The 22,523-nt window shown below is 38.4% G+C and overlaps 1 protein-coding gene across 1 annotated transcript; it reads right to left on the bottom strand.

Moving 5' to 3' along the window:
- Positions 1-801: 801 nt before the first annotated feature.
- On the bottom strand, positions 802-19,813 carry HEPACAM2 (HEPACAM family member 2; the record flags this gene model as incomplete). The annotated part of the gene is made up of 10 exons (XM_080610043.1): positions 802-838; positions 2,863-2,975; positions 4,774-4,847; positions 6,147-6,184; positions 6,305-6,329; positions 6,414-6,539; positions 8,948-9,244; positions 15,221-15,505; positions 16,438-16,788; positions 19,744-19,813. The coding sequence occupies 10 exons, from the start codon at positions 19,811-19,813 to the stop codon at positions 802-804; spliced, it is 1,416 nt and encodes a 471-aa protein (XP_080466169.1).
- Positions 19,814-22,523: the final 2,710 nt, after the last annotated feature.

Genomic DNA, 22,523 nt, shown 5'->3' with positions numbered 1-22,523 from the left:
AATGCCTGGCAACGGTTTACATCTTCATTGCTCTTCAGCAGTTGGCAGAGCAGAAATTTCTGAAATGGTTAATGCTTGACCTGAGAGAAACAGCATGTATGTGAGGAGAGGGAGATGATGCAAATTTATTTTCATATGATGTGAAAATGAAACCTAAGTTACAAGCAGTTTCTGCTCACAGAGGAGTTGCAAACTGTCAGTGATTACGTATAAAAGCTGCCTAAACTTCTTGCTCATTAACTCTTGCAGCCATTTTCAGATTTCTTTCATACACGGAAGAGCTTGTTGCCCAGTTTCTCACAGGATTTATATTTATCTTAAAAAAATGTGCATTAAAAAAACAGCTTAGAAAAGTGTGTTTAATTAAATGGTTGAGTATGTGACAGTCGTGTAACACTCTGTGACTGTGGAGCCCAAAGATGGAGCAGAACAGTTTCTTTAAAAGCTGATGTCGTGTTTTCCCTTTGATTCTTTGGAGGAGCAGGGGAGGCACATCTGCAAAAGACTTTTGTGAATAGGGACTCCTATCACCATTCAAATGCGAAAGTGCAAATCCAGCTATCATCTCAGCTCATTTTTTTTTTACTGCAATTAGGATATTAGTCTGTCAAAACCAGAGAGAGTTTAAATTAGCTGCCAGCAGCATTTTTACTTTATAGAAGCTGGGCCACATCTAAAATGTTGTAATTATTCAGATTTGTCAGAGGCATATGTGCATGTGTGGATGAATGGATAAAAAGGCTGATAAAAACATAAGGGAAAGTTGAAAGGAAAAGCTATTCCCATAGCATCAGGCATTCTCTAGTCTGTGAATTTGCTGGTACTGTCACCAGGATTTCTAACAGCAAGACAGAGAACATCAGCTAACACTGCAGAGATTAGATTCAAAGAGAGGATCTGAAAGAGTCTCAGACTTAAATCTGAGAATGAAACTGTTTTCATTAGTTTTCTTTGCACATTAATTCTAATAAATTTATGAAGCTAGAGCAGTTCCAGTTAGAACCACTGGGAATTAGAGTAAAATGATCACTTTACCAACAAACCTGGTGGGTGCCCATAATATCCATTCTTTTGTTTTTTACAGAGAGAAATTCCTGCCATAAGCAGAGTACAGGCAAGTTCTTTATGATTTTTCCCATGAATGTTGCTGATTACTGTACAGACGGCTGCATACCAAGCCTGTGGGATCCATCCATAAGCAATAATTACTTTGCACTATAGGAGTCTGGAATTACTTTCCCAGCTCCATTCTCAGTTCTGTGGTGTTTTGTTTTTAACTCATACTGAATGCTAAAGCATCCTGCTGCAAGTACCAGAATCGACTTAGTTGTCATTTATTTACCACTTAGAGTGCTCCTTTGTAGCACGTCAGGAATTGGAAAATTCATGAAAGTGGTCTTTCTAATCTGAGAAGTTTACCTGTTACCATGTCTAGCAGATTTTATTAGTGAAAATTTTGTTCCTACGTTTCTTTTTTTAACATCTTGATATATGAAAAAAGCAGCAAAATGGGTTTACGCAAACGCGTCCTTCCCAACTACAGAATATGTTTTGCAAAGTTTGAGTCAAAATCTGAGCTGTCACAAGGTTCAAGCTACCTTTGCTTTGAATTTATTCCTTTTTTGAAGGTGTAATGTATCAGTGAGAAAGTTGAGAAAGAAGACATGTAGGAGGAAGAATAAGAAAAGTTGTACTTTATGAATGCTGTATTTTACATCTGGTTTAAAAATCATCTTAAGGTTCAAAGTGAGGAACTCCAGAACAAAAATGTCATTACTAATTCATTATTGCTTTCTCACTGATCAGTTTGCTTTTACAAGCATAGATGCATGTTTGCATACATAATTTGGACACATAGTTGAAGATGAAACCAGCACAAAGTTTTTAATAGTGTAAGCACTGAATGCTAATGCAGTCACATAAACATTACCATTACTCAGCCAACTGATTAGTATATTGGTAAGAGTGTGTGTTTTCAACCACAAAAGAATGAGAACACATCATAAAAACATGGAAAATGTAATATAAAAGGCTTGTTACCAAATAGTCTTGTGTGCTGTTCTTGATTTGTAAGAAAGACTGTCGATATTGACAACAAATTTATGGCAGCTGTACTGCAATTACAGAAACTTTACAGTGTATTCACTCTTCTTATGCCAAGAAGTGCTATGAAGTAGGTGATTTGAACAAAACCAGGACTGCCAGACACTAAATGCATAAGCACAATGTGCTGTGGTCTTTCTGGTATTCAACTCAGCAAAACTGCTTCTGTGGAGTTCCCAGCCAGGGTACTGCAGAACAAGAATCCTTTTGCTCTAAACCATTAGTTAAGATACAAATGAAGACATTGCTTGATCAGGTGACTGAGCATTGTCCATTAGTATCTCAATGACCATTTTAACAACCAGCAGTTACTGATCAGCTGGCCAGTTTCAGCACTGCAAAAGAACCACTCTAACTCTACTTGGCACATGGCTGTCAGGCCTGGAAGCTGTGCTGCCAATTAAGCTGCTTTGATTGATGATTTAACCTGCTCAGTGGAAAGTGCTTGATGTCTCAGTGCTGTGTTATTGTAGCCACCCTCTTAAAACATTTGGGAATTTTCATTTGAAATTGTCTGAAGATCTCAGCTTTTTTTTTTTTTTTTTCACACATGATGAAACAACAGACTGGATTATTGAGGAAAAGTAGGGATTGAATAGGAAACAGTGGAGGAATTGATGTGGCTCATACCTGCCTCATACCTTCGATCCTCACCCCTCTCACTGGAATCAAACACCAGCTACCAAAATGTAAATTGTTCTGGTTGCAAAAGTATTTGTCTTTGAGCTACCACATAAATGCACAGAGCCTACAACTTACTGTTGATGGTCTTGTTGCAGCTGGTCGGGAATATGCTGAATAACTTCATAAACTGTACTAAGCATATCCTGGCCTGGGACAAAGTCAGAGCCATGAACAGTTTGACTTGAAACCTACAAGTAGCAAAGAGTATTCCTACTGTAAGTACAAATGGGAAAAGCATCAACACAATTTAAACGGATAACATAACTGCCTTTTTTTCTAACTTCTGCCTATGAATGCCTTGCATATGTGTTTAAAGTTCATCTGTCAGTTGACATTTCATTTTGATTAAGTTGTCATCACATTTATAGTAACACAAGCAATAGTTTTAAATTCAATTAGGATCTTAGACTTAGGATGCAGCTCTTGCATCAGTGAGTATTTCATATTAGTGTACCAGAAGTCAAGGAAGGAACATTTAACAGAGAGAAGCAAGAAAACAGATAATAAGAAAGGAGAAAATATTCAGGGAAAGGGTTCAGCATGAAACTCCTACCAGCATGTCAAAGAGAGGGAACTGAAAGGAATTTCTATAAATGAAGTAATATGGAAATTTCATTGCTCAATATGCTAAGTATACAAATCTGCTCGTATGTTAATACGAATCTCCAGTTCTTCATTACCTCCACTTATTATTTTTCTGCTAACTGAAATGAATCAGTGGATCAATGCTGACTTTATCTGCAACGCCATAAATCTGAGTAACAATATAAATCAGTGGAGTTTCTCCTGTTTCTTGAAATTTTACTGGATTTCATTGCTTGTGCATCGATTCTGTTGTCCTTGTCAATTTTTCTTCCCTCCTGACCTACTAATGGCCCGATTATGTAATAATGTGACTTTTTGATATGACCAGCCTAAGGGGTATCACAGTGTGCTTAAGGCTGTGATGATTTAGGGCCTGATCTCCATACTTAGTAAGACTTCTATGGTCACAAATTTTACAGATACAGTCCACCTCCTCTGTTTTCTTAAAGCCTTTTATTTCTGCTGCTGTACAAGTATGTCCTCTCCACTAACCTTTACGATAGCACTCTAGCCCTAGAAATTTCTATTTCAATCATCTAACCCCAGCAGAGAAAAGGGTTTATTAATCTATGACTATCTTTGCTAATACATCATGTATTATGCTAGCTAATCATAATAACAAAACAGGTAAGACTGCTAATGTGACCCTATTTGATCATATTTAAGACCTCTCCCTTACCTGACATATGGATGCTCTCCAAAGGTCCAAGATTGTATTGCCAGAAATTTTTCCTAGCAAAGGGAAAGTGCTAAATTTTATGGCCCTGTTTCTCATTTTTTCTTTGTCCTTTTACACACCACATCAGAATGATCTCCAACTGCTATACAGTAATGTCAGCAAAGCCACAATGCAGAGAAGTAGCATATGTAGCAGGATTCTTCTGCTAGCAAAATTCCTGTGCTTAAATCCTCCCCCACAATACACGAAGCTAACAAAATAATTCTTGTGAAAAATAGCTAAGCTTTAGTTTAAATGTTTTTAGAGTGAAAACTTTAAATACCCCCTTGAGGCTTTCCTGCACTGCCAGAGTTGTATGTTGCATGAGCAGCAACATTACGGTCAAGGGAGAAAATGGCATCAAAATAGTTTATTTGCTTGTGTGACCCAGTGCTTCCCATCTACCCAATACTACTAATATTCTTTTAATATAGGGTAGCTGAAGTGAGATTGTTGTCTTTAGAGGTTTTTTGGTTCCTTACTGTATGATGTTGATACAAGTACTAAACTAATAACACAGTAAAGAAAGAGTAAGTACTGGGTAAACAACAGCCGTGAATATGGTGTAATAGAGACCAGCAAAAAGCAACAGAGCAAACTGACAGAAGGATTCTAGTACAGATATTTAGTATGCCTTAAGAAAGAGAAATGAAACCATCAGTTTATGATGTGAAATCACCTACCCTAGAACCACTGGCAAGATCAGGAATAGCCACAAATTCATATATCCCAAAATCATCCAAAGCACTTTCATGTCCTGAAGTTAGAACAAACAAACATGAAAAAAGGTATTGAGGTGTAGTATGAACCTGGAAAATCATGACTGGCAAAGCAACTTGGTCTGATTTTTGAAACATCCAAGTATTAGTTGCTTGATCTGCTTTAAACCACTTCCCTGCCAAGCTCTAAAGCTGGTGTGGATAGATTCAGGGCAGCTGCACAGCAGCATGCACAGTGCTTGGCACCTTGGGCCAAGTGAAGAACCTGCTGCAACCTCAGTAACAGTTTGGTACAGCCATTGGAACTCTCTTTGTTGGAAGGCTAAACAGACTGATTTACTTTTATTTCCCATAGAATATAGGCCTAATCCATAAGCTCAGCACTGTAGTGAGGCAGTACCATCTGAATCTTTTATAATGCTGAGACTAAAAAAAGGGGAATGTGATACTAATAGGTGCTACATTATTAAACCAGTTGACAAACTGTATCTGGGACTTCAGATACAACTTGTAGTAAGGGTGGGAGTCTCTTTTTCTACCCTCCTACTGTCCAGGAGATCTGAGGCTCTTTGTTGTCTCTTGGGCATCACTCCACAACAAAGGCTGCAACACTAAAGATAGTGCTGAGATTTCCTCCTCCAATACCACTTGCTAGGGTGAAGGAGCCTCTGTGATCAAGTGAAATTATTACTTACCTAAGCTTCGTATATTTCCCTACCCTCTTGTATGCAGCAGCTTATGGCCTGCTCTGATGCTTTGGTAGGAAGCAATGGAAGTAAAAGTGCTACCCTTACAAAGGATGGCTGGGCTCCAGCCTCCTTGCGCAGGATCATGTGGGAAGGATTGTGGAGGGAAAAGAGGCAGTGAAAAAAACACACTGGGTCCTGATAACACAGAGAAAGGTAGTACAGAACATGGTAGAGGCTAAAATGTATATGCTGTAAGGTTATATTTTTATCTCACAATTTTGGTATCAGTTGGTGCCATGAACATTTAGAACTGTGATCCTCCCATGCCATATCACCTCTCACTATTCCATAGTAACAATAATTTACCTCATATTGGTGTGAAGAGTGGAATACAGGTGATCCTAATCCCAGAATGAACAGCTAGATTTCAAGACAACAGAGTATGTGCTGCTGTGAACCCCAGGCATGTGCTAAACCCACAATGACCTGTTGCCATTTTGGTTTTATCTTAAGTAAGCTAGCACGGAAATATGCAACCCAAGTTAAAAACACGCTTCCCTTCCTTTTCTTTGCTTCTTCCTTTTTTATGTTGAGATGCCATTTTTCTGCAGGAATGGATTACGCTCACACTTCTCTTATTAGCATTACCTGAAAATGTATGCGCTTTTCTGTAATCAGCCTCTGGCCTAGAAAACATACACATGTTTTTCAGTTTGATGTCATAAGCCAAGGAAAGAAAATTAATTAAAAATATTACAATTCTCTTGATAGAAATGACTTGACATAAGAATTATTTATTTTTGTACCTTCTCTGCAGCTTCTGTTGTATCACTGAAAAGAAGAAAAAAAGAACTATTATTCTTTTTGCCCTAATGGTCCAAAAGAAGAGCTGGAGTGTACTTAACTTTTACATACCTTTATGTGGCTGATATCTTTTCCATATGAATAAAAAGGCCATAGCTAGGATCAAAAATAATGAAATTCCTGTTATTACTGCAAGAGATGACAGAGATTTTCCCTTCTGGGCCAGCTTTTCCAATCCTGTGACAAAGCAGATGAGTACTGTATTTAGTCTCTTGTTCTGTACAGTGTGCTACAATGACACTGAAAAACACACCTTCTGAAATTCATCTGAAGCTAGTAAACCTGCACAGAGATACAAAATAGATACACAATTTGAGTTTGTGTGAATTGGTAGTATTTCCTCTCTCCCACCATATCTCCTGAACTGGAAGATCAATGATATGTGTATCACAAATGAGTCCAGAACTGGTTGGCATGTACAGCTAAATAAAGGTCAGTAAATGTGATCCACAAATAGCAGCATCACAAAAAGGAGATGTATATTCTAATTTTAGGCATAGAGACACTGAACTACCAAGAAGTTAGGTGACACTTATGTGAGCAGTTTGTGCCAGATGGGAGAGAACTCGTCCTGGCTGTAGGAGCTGTAGAGTATCAAGGGATAACTGAACTACTGTGTTTTTTCTAAAGATTTTCAGATCACTGACAGTTTGGTTACTTATCAAATCCCATCAGAAGTCAATAAATTATGTTTATTTGTATTCATATCTAAATATATCCAAAGTATTTTTTTCTTCTGCTCAGATATTTTGCTGAGTTATGCATTAGCAGCAGTTTTCCAGCAGGATTTACTGATAGAACACAAACACTATATGTATATAATTACATATACAAAAGCACGTGAAAAACATTTGTATAGAATTTGCAAAGACAGCAATGTAAAAGTTAGGAAACGCCAGACATATTTTCTTGTGCATCTTCAATTTCCTCCTTTTGCTCTGAATCATGCAGAATCGATGTAATTAAAGGCCATGTCACAATCCATACAGGTAAATTAATGTTGTGTATTTGTCAGCAGCAGCTTTATTAATCAATTCAAACGCGCATTATTTAGCTGGATATGTTTCCAGTACTTGGATGAACTCCTGTGCAGAGAGCTAGCATTGCTTGCATCTACCTACACCGCCATGTAATTCACCAGCAGTTTGCTGGCTGCATGTGCAGCCGTTATACCAAAGATTAAATATGTGGATTTCAAACCAAACACATCCCAAAATTATGGGATTTCTTGATGATTTTTAGCATGAATTAGGCTGCTGTTTATAGCATGATATAAGTGAGTTTCAGTTCCTTAGGTGGGGGAGCTGTGTAAGGTCTTCTGAAATACCAGAGTTCCTGTTGCTGCTGACAGTGGGGTTTCCAGTATTTTGAAAGGCACAGTCCATAATCTATATCTAGGATTATGGGGACAGGGAAAAAGGCTATGGAATAATACACATAGTTTTTGCATTTTCTTTCACCAACAACCACAATGTTTAAAGTGCAGTTTTCTCAATGTAAAACTGTAACCCATCTTCCTTCCAGCATAGAGAAAGCCATGGGTTTGTAATGAATCTGTAAGTCAGCCTGAGCGATGGACATCTGCTCTCCTTGTTTACTTGACTAACAAATGGCTGAACTCTTTGTTCTGCACAAGTGAAATTGCTTTGTTAAATTTTATAAAAGGCAACATATTCTATCTGTCTTGTTGAACATTCATAGCATACATTCCTTATCTGAAAATACTTGTATTGACCTGTATTAGCAAGAGATAGCCGACTTGCTCCATATCTTGTTCTTTGCTGTATGCTTCTGGATATTTCCTGCAAAACTGCTCTGTTGCTGTTTAATGCAATCTGATACAGGAACTAAGGTTATAATTCATGAGAAATAAAGGTGTTCGTTCAGCAGAACCTAGGAGTCAATTCTCAGATTCATAAATATGACAGTGAAATAATTTTTATGAATAGACTGTAATAAAACCATTCATCATCCCAGCTTGCATTGTTATCATACACTAAGGTTCTTGTAATACAGAACCACATTGGTAAAATATTAAAGACCTTCATTGCTGGTGAGTCTGCACCTGGTTATTTTAGTCAGTGATGTATGCTTGAAACTATCCCATGTACTGGTGAGCCTCAGGGCTCACAGCTCCTGAAAGCTGTGGGACTGTGAGCCTTGGACTAAATCTGCCCTGGGGAGGGAAGGCTCACCTTGGCATTCAGCAGATTTCCGCACCATCCTCTCCATTAATCTTCATCATTTTTAAAGGTAAAAAGTAAGAAAGAGACTAAGAGACATACCATTCTGCCATGTTACTTGATCAGATAAGGTTTGCCTACCGAGAAAGTTTTTCTACTCAAGCGATAAAGTTCCAAATGGCCAAATATATTTTAGAGTCAAGCTCCCATAAAGCTTCAGCAGCTTGATGGGTCTTGTCCCAAGCCATGTCACATGGTGAGGAAAACCCAGATCCCACTGAAAGGCCAAAATCCCCTTTACTACATTGTTAGCAAGACCTGACTTCTGATACATATTCTCTGTCTAAGAATTATTTCCTTTTTCTGGGCTTCATAGTTACAGCAATGATTTAATGTTCTTACCTACAGAAGTAACAACAACTGTGAAGTGAGTTTCATCTCGTTTTCCAGTCACATTGTTGAAAGCACGGCACATGTAATCTATTGTCTTCGGAGCCACTTTATCACATACAACTTCCAGGTGGGGCCCATATTTGATGACATGAGTGGTATTGTCAGCCCTTTGAATCCATGAGTAAGTATTTGGTGGGTTTGAATCTGCTGAGCAATCAAATAGTATAACTTCTCCCATGTCCACTGTAAACACTGCCCCTATATTCAGACCTTTATCTGATTTAACCCTAAGTCCATAAGGCCCATCTGCATTGAAAAAAAAATAAAGAAAGAAAACACAGTGGAAAAAAATAAAAGCATATAATTTAACTTTAAATAAAAGCATATCTCTAAACCTAGACTTTCTAAGTTAGGCTAGCCTTTAGAATGGTTGGCATTGGATTCAACCATTTCAATTAAAAGGCTTTCAGTTCAAGAACTTGATCTGTACTAGGTTTATGTCAGACTACACCCACTGAATACTGATCTAATCACTGTTTAGGGAAAAAGCACAGGTCTATGCATTGTTCAGTATGATAAAAAGAACAAAACCTGAAAACAGGTTGAAAAGTGGGGAGTAAAGGAGCAGGTATTCTTCAGGGGCATATCTGACCCTTTCTATTTAAATGCTAAACTTATTGGTATAAGTAATTTCTCTGCACATTTAAAAGTGAACAAATTAGCCTTGAAATATATAAATATTCATTGTAATACTTTGCACAATAACTATTTGGGGAACTATCCTGCAGGTATCCTGGAGTGCTGTGGGCCTTAGATAACTTCAGAAAAAGTTTCCCATGAGTGCCTGCTAAAACAAACTTAAAACTTCCCCCCACTTTACTAGCATTGTCCTATTTCAACATTTATGTTTCTTTCAAGAGTAAGTCCTTGTGCTGAAAGAAATTTGTATTTCTGAATATCATTAAGAAGAGGCATATAATGTCCAATAGTCATGTGTTCATTACTCAGAAAATTGAGCAGCTAAGTATTTTTAGGGTTATTTTCATAGGAAAATTGGAAAGGAAACAATACATTTAAATACGAAAAGAATATTTCCCATGCTATTTTTAATAGGTCATTTCAGATCATGGAGATTTTATATCCTTACATGTTAAAATCTATTTTTACAAGAATCTAATTATAGAAATTAATGTAGCAAATATAATAATCAAAATGTGCCTTATTAAATTACCTTTTCCAGTCAAAAAACATAATCATTTTAATGTTGCTTATTTCCTAAGGGCTTACATGCATAATCGAAAAAGCACAGACCTAATAATGACAGAAGCCAAAAGAAGAAAATATGCAGAACATCCTTTTGGTAGGATCCCTGAAGTTCAGTGAAGGGGCTGACAAATGTCTCACACAGAATGGCATGGCAAAAAGGTAAGTCAGTATTATGTCCATTGTATACAGTTCAATAAAGTAATATTTCCACCTTCCTGCAGTTGTCTGGAAGCATTAAGATAATGTAGCTGACTTGGGATGGGAAATTCCCTGCTACATGAAGTGGCACTGTAACATTTCAGACTGTTTTTCATCAGGAAATTCAGGCTGATGTTAGACCTTCCTCTTAACACGCACACTTCTGTTTATTGCCTGTCCTTTTTTATGAGACTGATTTATTCTTCAGGAACACATAGGCAAACAGCATGCAGCACAACACAGGCACTTTGTGTGTGCCTCTGGGATTTTTTTATGAAGGCTTAGACAAGACAATGTAGACTATCGCACCATGACCTCAGTTTAGTCCACTTTTAGCCAAATATCCACATTTCACAACCTAAACTTGTCAAACTTTTTTATTTTTTCTACTTACTTCTTAGCTGTAAGCTTTATGCAGTCTCATTTTAAGGAAGGCCTAACATCATACATAATATTTACTTGGGAAACGCAGTACAGAGTCACTTCAGCATGAATTAGCGCTGCTCCCACCTACATCGTGGGGGCCATTCTGAAGAATCAAGGCATCTGGGCTCCTCCTTCACAGGCTCTGCAGTTCTTGAGTTACTTGCTTTACTGTATCCAAAAGCCAGCTGACCCTGTAATGAGCATTTCTGGGAACTGCAGATCTATCACCACTACTCTGGCTTGGCAGAACTCACTCAGCTGCATGTTTCAGGGGACAAGGAGCCCCTCTAGAACACCAGCTTCTCTCAGGAGCTTGCCTGTTACAGGTATTTACTTCCCTTTTTTCAGATGGGAAAGGAGAGGGATGTACTGAACTTTGACTTTTTCATAACTGAAAGTAAAATCCCTCATGCACTATTTATAGGCAGAAACACTTTTTTTTACTTTTCAGAGCAGTTCAGTGGTTCCTCCTATCCAACTCTTCTTTCTTAGAAGAATTAGCTTTTATTTTCACTGATAATACAACCTTTGATATAAGTAAAGAGAGATTAATGGTAAGAATAGCTGACTGGTCTCTGTGCCCTCTCACTATAGTGGGAGATTTGCTCCAGCCTGCAAAAGAATCAGAACTAAGTCCTGCTTTTTAATCAGTATCGTAACAGTGTAGCACAGATAATACTAACACCATAACTACACTTTGTGTGAAAGCTCCAAATTGAAATAAATAATTATAAAAACAGTGATGCACACTGGCTGGGAAAGTACATTCGAAACAAACAAACAAACAAAACAAGGAAAGGTTTTCTTAAGAAATAGTCAAATCTTAGCAAAGTCTGAGAAGTGGCATTCCTTGAGGAAATCAACACAAGCACTGGGTAACCCTTCTGCTTCACCTGGATCTGTCTTTTGCCTCTCCTGGGCATTGCATACATCGAGATCCCTGAACACTGGGTAGCTGAGGGACATACATGGCTTCAAGGATAATTCTAAAAAGCAGGTAATTAACCATTTCCTCTCTAGGACTGAATATATTCTATCTCTGAGAAGTCTCTTAGTCTGCTAAATTCGACTCCATCAGCACAGCGCAACAGTTTCTGATGCAGCCTCCATGACAATAGTTTGTTTCTGGGTCATGCTAATGTAATAGTCATGTTCTAGGGTGCATTATCACCATAGCTAGAGGAGAAGCAGAATAATATTAATGTGAAATGAAGAACAAAACACTTTTGATTCTCAGTAAAAACACAGTGACAGCCTTCATGGATCCCTTAGCTCTACTTCTCCTTTCCGGTATCATTCTCAACAGAAAGCTGCCTCTTGTCTCAGTAAAGCCAGTTAACTAAATGACTTGTAAAATAATAAATCATCTGTTCTGAGTAACAATTTACTGCTCTGTGGGAATATTTCCAATTGCTTCTATTACCACGAGGCTGTTACTGTTTCCAAGCAGATGGCAGGTATTTACTGTGAGTGACCTTTTTTTTATCAACTCCAGTAACTCCCCCGCAGCAATGACATATGGTACATAGAGATCCTGGGGCCTGCTCTGGGTCATTATTGACAACTGGGAGCTGGGAGACAAACTACCCCTCAGGGAGAGGTTGCACTGTCTTACGTGACCTCCTATAGCTCAGGAAGTAAGACTCCGACTCGCATCACTGACTTGGATATGGACAGTAGCACAAGAGTTGCAGTCTTTCAGCATTGCATTTTCTCTAAATATTTTTTTTCCAAATTTTAAATTATGCACAAAACAAACCCTCAGTTCTGATGAAATAAAAAGGATATTCTGAAAATGCAAATACTTTTAATGATATTTCCCCATGTGGAGAAAATCTGAGCCTCAAAGTTTTTGATACATGCACAGACTTTCTGAGCTGGGTATCACAATCACTCAAACAGCAAAAGGTTCCCGAAATGTGGACACTGAAGTAACTTTTAGATTTCAAAGTTCTGCTAAACAATGCCTCAAAAATAGGTTTTCAGTTCAGAACTTGGACAGATTTTTCAAATTTTCCAGAAAATACATACACCTGGGGGAGGGAGAAGGGAGGAAGCAGTATGGGAACTGCAGCTGAAGGGCATGCACCTTGGCAGAGCAAGTGTTCCAGACACCCGTCTATGGGGCCAGTCCTGTGTGGAACAGGACTGAAATGTGAATGTTGAACGGGCTGTGCCACAAACAAAAGGAGCAGTCTGAAAGGTAGCAAGAGCGGCAGATATTTTTCTAGCCCGACCTGATTTAATTGCATTGTAAGAAGGCTGCCAGGTTGTGCTGGCCTGAGTGTCCCCAAGTTTTGTGTAGGTATTCTTTGAAGAAAGAGGTGTACAAGGCCCAGTCATAGCTCAATAAAGTGAGAAAAGCAGTAGAGGCGGTGCATTCATAGACATGCAGCTTTCATTCTTAGCACTTTCAGCACCTAAGTGAGCTGAGATTGTGACTACAAAAGCAGGCATTTAAAACCCTGCTACCTTAAAAAATGTTTTTCTTTTTTCCTTTTTTGTTTTAAATTTTTATTATTGCAGTGATGAAAAGTTCAAGCTCCATCAGTGCTGGTAATTTCCTTGTAGAGCATTTTCTCATGATTCTTCTGCCTAATGTGATGGAAGCTCAATTCACATCAGCCCTGTTCATGACTCTCTGCAGCAGCTCATTGACCTTCATGTCTGCATTGCTGTCAATTGTATAAGCTGCACCTAACGGATGAGCTCTCATCTATAAATATCCGTGTTAGCCTTTGCTAATTTAGGCAGTTTTTTTCTCTTCTCCTGCTGCGGTGTAGAGACCCATACACACACACTTCAAATGCAAGACACCCCCTTACCCAATTCTTACAAGTTGTAATTAAAAATAAGTAGCAGAATGTATAATCAGAGATGAAAGGGGGAGGAGGAAAATATGACATAGTAAGAGGTGTAAGTTCTGAGTACGCTAGTGGTGCGATCACAACAAGTCTAGGGCATGATCTGTCTATGAGCTGCCAGCTGCCAGAACCTGGCAAAAGCAGGAGCAAGCCCCAGCCCTTGGCTGCACAGGAATCCTGTTCCAGCCCTTGCAGTGTTCCATCCACACTGTGCCATTGGGTAAACTGGTTATGTCTGAACAGGGCTGTTGGCAAAGTAGATCCTGACCTGTCTGATTCCAGCTCTCCTCTGAGAAGGCCAGTTTGACTCCCGATGATTAGATTGTGGCAAGGTCACATACGTAGCCTGTGCTACTTGCAAATCTTGGAGGCACTGGGAGCTGACAATACAGGAGGGGTAAGGAAGAAAATGAGGATGCCCTTTTTGAGATTTAAAGCATGATTGTTGAATGCTGATTAAGCCAATCTTCTGTTTTCTCCAATTCATTTAATTCATTAACTCAATCTACATTCACAGTTTATCAGGTGCTTTCATTTCCTGTCAAAATATACGGCTAGCTTATGGCTTACTCTTCTGCCAAAACTGGCCTTTATGCAACTCTTCTTGCTCCCTCATGTTTCCCACTTGATGTGGAGAGCAAACACTCCTTTAGGCTCTGATTTTGCTAAACCAGACTGAGTTCTCTGGGTCTCTTCTCCATTCTGTTCTGTTTCTTTCCAGCTTGAGATCAGTGCTTTGGGATGTGCAGGGACTACAAACAGTAGTCTACATGTGGCCTCATCTTCTGCATGCCATTAGTATTCTCCTTATTTCCTTGTTGGAAATACTTTGCCAACATGCCCTAAAGTTACGTATGTCTTTCTCATACCTTAATCACACCAACACTTCACAGACACCTTGTGACAGCTCAATCACCCAGGCTTACTACCTCAGTTATTTCCTAACCAATCTCCATCTTACCAGCAGAAGTTCATGTTTTTTATTCTCTAAAAGTAGATGCCCATTTATTTTTTACTAACAGATTTCATACCAGTCCTATTACACAGAGTCCTCCTAGTTTAATGTCACAGGTGACCTTCATTGAGATACTCCCAATCTTTATGCTGATGTCATTAATGAGGTATTAAAAAAGGCTGGACTCAAAATGATCTTGAGGAAAACCATTAATACCAGTCTTTCAGCCTGGTAATTCCTGTACTTAGCTTTTTGACATTGTTTCCTGTCTCCTTTTTTAACAATATTTCCATGTATACCCATCTGATGATTATTTTTTTCTTTTGAGTCACATCTCCTCCAAATCTGAAGATATCTGTACTGTGGAATTCTTGAAGTTCCTATTTGAATTCTGCAGTTCAGACTTTCTTCACAACTATATAACAATTAGAGCTGTTACAAACAAGCTTATTTTGAATGTAAGCTGACGTATAATGTTGACACAACTGTTTTCTTACTGTTTCCCCAGTTAGAGGCACTCTTTCCAGGCAGATCATTTATGCAAAGGTAATTATGAATATTTCATATACTCACAATATATAGTGGGTGCAATTATCTCACTTTCCATTGCACTGACAGGGTTAGATACCAGACAGCTGTAATTCCCAATGTCTTCTTTTACAACAGGAACAATTAGAAGTGTAGAATTGTCCGATGAAAAGGTGTAATTAGGGCCGGCACGGAGACGCTTTCCATTTTTCATCCACTGGTAAACTACCCTTGTACCTTTACCCATGGTACATTTTAAGGTAATATTCCCTACATACTCCACTACTCCTGAAGATGGTTCAGTATGTACAATTGGCTTTGTGACAGGAACTGTAAAATAAAGTGATACAGAGTTGCAAAAGTGACAAGCCAGTATATTACAGTTTTCATTGTCAAGATAATATAAATAGCAGTCATCATGCTCCCTGGAAAGTACTTGCATTTCAAATTTTTTTTTTATTAAATGTGGTTAAAGGTTGAAAAAAGAAGGCTGAATTCTCAGCTGGTAACTGTAAGAATTGTTCTGGAACTTAAATAAAGCTAGACTGTGTATATACTGGTACGAGGACAAGGGCTGCAGTCAGGTGTATAATGACCTCTAGCTCCTACCTCATAAGCAAATCTCTGAGGCCACAGAAATGAAAACAGTGCAAAGCATGACTGTGCCTACAGCTCTCTGTGGCTGCCCACAGCTTTGCTGACACTGGGCACTGCTGAAATACACTGTAAGTCCAGACGTGAGGATGGCTGCAAACTGGGATGGGTATGGGAGTTAAATGACAGCTACAACTTTGTCACGACACCATGCAATTCTTTTCATTATTCCAAGCCCAACAATTTCAGGGCTCCCTCTGTATAATCCATAAACTACAGTAGCCCCCTGTCATTCTTTTAGATCATTCTTTTCTATCATTCTTTTCTATTCCTCCCCCAGCTTTTTTTTCCCTCATGATTGGGAGCACAGCAGAGCCTTATGAAACCTTATTTTTTAGAAGTTTCTCTAATTTCACATTGATGGTTTCTAAAGCTCTTTAATTTTTTACATATGATCCAGAGACATTAGTCAATACATTAATTTTGTTTAAAGATGAAGTATTTTAGCATTCCCTCCAGCAACAGTAGAAGACAACATAATTGTTAGTATTTATTAATGTATGGTTGCATTAAATTATCCACTATTGTAACTGGATACTAAGAAACAGAACTTTAAAACTATTGCAATTTTATTTTCAAAATGAAGATGCTACATTTTACTAACTTACCATCAACAGCTACTTGAATCTTTTGACTGGCAGTTATTGTCCCATTTCCACGGACATTGACTTTTACAATATAATTGCCTTCATCACTGATACGCAATGGATGGATCATCAAAGATGCATTCGGTGGTATGAGAGTAAACTTGTGCTGAAATTCCAAGTCTGGAACTACTGTTTGATTTACAGAGCTAAGCAAGTATTTTGGATTACTTTGGGGTCCCTCAAAAAGCCAAATTATTTGTATTTCAGAAGCTGTAGCATTGAAATTGTAGTCAACAGTAAGATGGAGTGGTTGCCCCTCAATACCATGGACGGTATGAGATGGAACTGTCAACTTTAAGGCAGAACAAATACCTGCATAAGAATGAAAGAACATACAAATAAGCAAACCCAAACCACAAATGGAAACCCTGGAAAACTCAAATGAGAAACTGTCACAAAGATTTGTAAATGACTGGTTAAAACATCTGCCCATATCCCTATTCTTTCTGCATGACATTGCTCAATTTTTGGGTTTATTTAGCTGTCAGTAAGCAATTGTGCTGTAGAACAAGAAGCCAGTAACAGCTGCAGTATAATCATAAAATAGGTATAACAAATATTTCTCACAGATCTGTTTGTGCAGAAAATTAGCAAAACCAGAGCAGGAATAGCAAACACTAGGATTACTGGGACTACCAGTATAAAAGGTACCACCATCATAAAGTAAGAAGATAAAGAGAACTGTGGCTGGAAAACTTAATTTCTTCTCAGTTAAAAACTGTAATTAACTTTGTTCCACATCATTCATGGGGAAAAGTGGCTCCATGTAACAGCTTGGAAAGAGATTTTGTTCTGCAGTTAAGGAAATGCTTTTAGCAAAGATCAGAGATGGTGAGGGCAGAACTAATTTTTTCCTCTAGAGTCTGTTCAGGAGTGGCTTTGGGCGACTGAAGTTTTTACTGCTTTATCTGGATCTGCTGGGGTGATTTTGTAGGGTGCCATCAGCATGCAGGAGATCCTCCGTGACATGCAGAGTAAGGGGCAAAGCAGGCTGAGGCTTGGAGAAATTATTAGATAATGGTGCTCTGTCAAAGGCAAGGGTTTTACAGAAGATCTCTCACTTTCACAGAGATCAAATCTTTTGCAGTCTGGAATGTTCTTCATCAGAAAGGTTATTCTTCACTGAAAGGGTTATCTTCTTCACCAGAAGTGTTTTCCAGCCCTGGAACAAGGTGCCCAGGGAAGTGGGGGAGTCACCACCCGTGGAGGTATTTAAAAGATGTGTAGATGTAGCACTTAGGGACACGGTATAGTGGTGGACTTGGCAGTGCTGAGTGGACTTGATGATCTTAAGGGTCTTTTCCAACCTAAAACATAGGTTCTATGATTCTCTTCTTCCCTAATTTTGATTTTTAATTAAAACTGAAGACTGTTGTGACTAATCCTTAAATTACTATTAATAGTGAAATCAAGCCAATATGCCAAACTCTTACTTCATTCTCATCAGGCACAAATTAAATATAATTTAAGCCTACATCTATAGCTTTCCAAATATAATATACATTTTTCCAAGACAAGAGAATTCTGAAAACTAGTTTTTTGTACAATGACCATTAAAGGTTGCACCAAAATGACCTCCATTTGGAGCTCAGTGATCTGTGCTTTGCTTCCATTTTACTTTGCTATCACCAGTACTGGTAAGCAAAACAGAATTGTTGTTGACATAAAACAATGGCTGCAGCTTTAGTTTAAATAAGAAACTATGACATAACTTTTGAGTTTATGGCATAAACTGAAACCTGCATAGCAAGGTTTTATCATTAATTTAACATGCACATCTCCTTGTCAAAGTGAATTTGGCTTCTCAACTGCTTTTCATCAGTGTTCATTTAGCTCTTCAGCTCTTCCAAAACCCCGAACTTGGTGTAAAATGTTGCTAGATCAGTGACAATAGTTTTTATAATTTTTGCAAGTATATTCATTTATGCAAAAAAACCCCAGACATTATGGACCAGGGAATCTACAGTTTAAATACCCCTATTTATACCAGGTAAGACTGAGGCATGCTGTTACCCAGTTTGGGATTTTTGTCCAAGAAAAAGTTCCACTGAGCTTTGTTATTGCACCTAATTTTAGACTCTGAGATCAATGTCTTTGGTGGGCTTGTGTCATGCCTCCAAAGCATTGATTGTTGTCATGATATAAAGTACAAGCTGCGCATTTCCCATACTAGAAAATGTGCACACCTGAGTAAGGGTATATGATGAGACTTCCTGGTGAACAAACGTACTCTAAAGCATTCTGCTGGTACAGTAGTATCTCTCATAGGATTTTAATAACAAATGTCCAATAAAGTGTTAATGTAGATAAAGGGCACATTCACTGTGTTTTTTACCAACCAGGGTTTTAATTTTTAAGGAAATCCAATAATCTTCATATAAACCTGCCATTATTATGAAACCCAAACTTGTGATGAAGTATTTAGCTCAAAATCAAGGAAATTAGATGAGTGTATATGAAGTTCACAAAGAAGGTAAAAGAAAAATTGTCCTTACACATGAATGTATAGAGGATGCACTACTTTACGGAAACAATTAAATATAGAAAAAGTTAATTACAATAGTTTGTAGAAATATGTTTATCTAACATTCCTGTCAAAGTGCATAGAACACCTATACTTTTATCACCTGCAAGGATAACAAATACATACTTTGGAAAACTGCACGCAGATACCAAACAAATGTGCTGTTAATGGGAAGACATTCTTCAGTTGATTGAAAGCTTAATTTAGTATCAAACAAAGTACATTTAAATATTAACTATAAATGTTCTATATTAATTATAAGGCATCACAATGAAGTGGAAAATAATGTTATCAGCACTGTCTCAGCTTAATACATTTTTAAAGAGATGTGTAACTGTTTCTATATAAACTTTGGTTCAGAACCTGCCCAGCCTTACAAGAACACACAATGTATATATTACATTGTATATATACACATTGTAATATATATTACACATACATATAATATGTATACATTACACAATATATATATATTACTCAGTAAAATGTGACAATACGTATGCAATCTATGCCCATGTTTTATAACCAGATTATGTATAGCATTCATTTTTGTCAGCTGCTAAAACTTTATAGCTCCACACATAAACCAAGGGGACACTATCTACTTAAAAGCTTTTAGGCTACTTTCTTGATATAAAACATCTGACAATACAACAGAAATATCTTCAAATTTATAAGGATAAATTTTAAAAAAAACAATTTACATTTTCACAATGACAAATATATTTCATACTGTTTCTTACCTACAAGCAGAAAATATATTTTGCACTGTAAGTCCCAAAAGAAATTGGCTAAAGGGCTCCATGAAAGCATCCTGTCCCACACAAATGCCACCTTCTCAGCAGTGCTAAGCCAGGGGTTGGACCAGCAGCTGCTCGTTTATTTGCTAGGGAAATCAGCAATGAGTTAACAGGCCCTATCCTGTCCCCTGCCTTATGTGATTTGAATATGTGTATACAAAGAACAAAGGGAGTGGAGCACCTGTTAGATGAGCACCCATCTTCATTGCCTCTGACTTTATCGTAACCCTTCCCTGGCAGTCATAGCAAATACGACACAGAATGTAATAAATGGAGCACAGAATACAAAGTACATTGAATTAACAAAAATAAGTGAATGCACCCAGTGTACCGGCTATATAGATATTAACATCCTTATTAACATCCTTTAGTTAGAGTTTCATAAAAAATACCATGCTAGTAGATGGTTCTGCTTATTTCAAGTTAGAATTAGTAGTCAGAATTTTTATCTTTTCCAGTGACAGCCTCTCCTTTTCTCTTATAAAAAATATTAATCTCTACTAAAGAAAGAGCCTTGCTTACATATTTTTCCAGCACTTTCAAGCCTGTAACTTTCCAGGTTTTTTTTTTTTTTCCTTAGCATAAGCATAACTCAGCACTGATTTTGTTCCCTATCTCTTAAATAACATGTAACATGAAGTGTCTATCAGGCATCTTCGAACAAAGAATCCTATGGCTGGAGTGGTCAGCTTACTACAGTTGTTGAGTTAGCTGCTGGTTACTGTTTATTCTGCATTAACTTACATTGGTTTAAATTAATACTAATGTATGATTTGGATGTTGTCCAAAGTTATCACCCACTATACAAATCAGCAGCAAACCAGGCAACCCTTCCAGGCGCATGTGTGGCAACAGTTTGCAACAGCAAATATTTGCAGCTACAGAGAGGGTTTAATTTTTTGCTATACAATGTTCAGGCAGAGTATTATGGATTAACAAAAGTCAGGCTGCATCCTGCCTCATGCAGGTGGGACTGGTGGCAAGGAATTGCCTTCCCCCTCACTGTGTGGTAAGAGCCGGGGTCCTGCAAAGCTCTAAGCCCCCACCAGAAGGGCTGAACACTCAATTTTCACTGAAGTTCAAGAGAGGTGAAAACACCCAGATCTATAAAGATCAAGTGTGAGAAGCATGAAGGTTATTTCAGGTTAACAGAAGTACAGTGGTCCCATCAGAAATGTCACCACCTGACACCAGACAGGAAATGAAGAGAGTATTTTGTGTATTCCCAAAGACTTCTCGCATCCACTGTCCTGCCCCTCCTGAATGCTGTTGTTTATAACCTTCTTAATGCACTTAGGTGTAGGCTAGATGCACCAAATCGCCACCTTTTGTAAAACCTGAGTTAGAAATTATCTGCTTGGTTTCAATACGTAATAAAATATTGGTCATAGGTTCCAATTAATTTCTAACTGAATGACTGGAGCCTTCACATTGGGATAAAGCCTATGTGAGCACTTCTAATGTCGTATGTGGGTGAAGAAAGTAATAAAAAAGATTAGTGTAGTTATATTGTTCAAGTAACTGTGTCCTCTTATTTCCAGCATTTGCATATAAGCTTGATGTCATTAATTTGCTGAAACTTTTTACACTGACTACCTCACACAAAGGAAGTGGAAGCTAATAATTTGTATTCCTTTCCTTCCAGAATTCTAGCTTGTACTGGTTGTTAAAATGGCATTTGGACTCAATACAAATCAAACCTCACTCCTTTTTAATAAAAGCAACTTTATTTGCAGCATTAATAATCTGAGCACTTTTGAGTATGTCTGAGTATGCTATTGCAAAGTAACTTTGTTATGTGCTAAACTTGTCAAAGGTTTTCACATAAATAATTACAGATTACCTTCCCAACGGTATCCAGAAGTAATGAATTCCTGCTGAAGTATGCAGGGAAGGGACCATCAGTCCTGACCTTCCCTTTGCACTGTGTCAGTTCAATGGGAGAGCAGCATGCCTGCTTTTACCTGACTACCCTCCAACACTGTACCAGCCAGCTAGGAGGCTAAATAACACCAGGATTAGGAAAAACAGGCTGAGGTGAACTATGGGCAGACTCTGGTAACACCAAATAGAAAGGTAACATTTTCTCCAGGTACGACTATGCCACAGTGGAAGTGCTGGTAGCCTTATTACTGTTGTCTCCTCTGAAGCAAAGATTACAGGACAAATTCTTCCGTTTCTTTTATGGATATAAAACAAATCTAAAAATCTAAGAGCTTTATTTTTTTTAGTTGAGATCTAACGGCCAAAGTACGCAAACAATCCTGTTCTGCGGATGCAAGATTGTACATCCATGAACAGGCCAGATGCACTAATGCACAACACCCGAAATAACCCAAAGCAAACAGAAAATGGTCCTGGTCCAAGCGTATTTTCCAGTCTGTCTCTTTAGACAAAGCGTCGTTTTGTCCTCTCAGACAACTGCCTTCAAACTCTAAACCACAACGCTCAAACATTCCCCAAGCCCCACCAGCGCCATTCGAGGCATCCGCGGACGCAACCGTAACGCAGAAGACGAGGCCGAACACGGGCTGTTCCGACATGCGTTCAGCAGCGCTTCCCGACAGCGGGCTGCCAAACCGCGAGCTCCTGAACGGCTCCGGAGGGTGCTACGGCCGCACCGGAGCCTTGCCTCTGCCGGCAGAAGCGCCTCCCGCAGCCACCACGGCACCTGAACCCCTACTTCCCCTCACGGCACACCCAGTCACCCCCACGCCTCTGGA

The sequence above is a fragment of the Psittacula echo genome, assembly GCF_963264785.1.
Source record: "Psittacula echo genome assembly, chromosome: 2".
In the NCBI taxonomy this organism is placed as follows: Eukaryota; Metazoa; Chordata; class Aves; order Psittaciformes; family Psittacidae; genus Psittacula; species Psittacula echo.
Note: the sequence above shows the minus strand (reverse complement) of the source record. Positions and strands in the feature narration are given on the sequence as shown.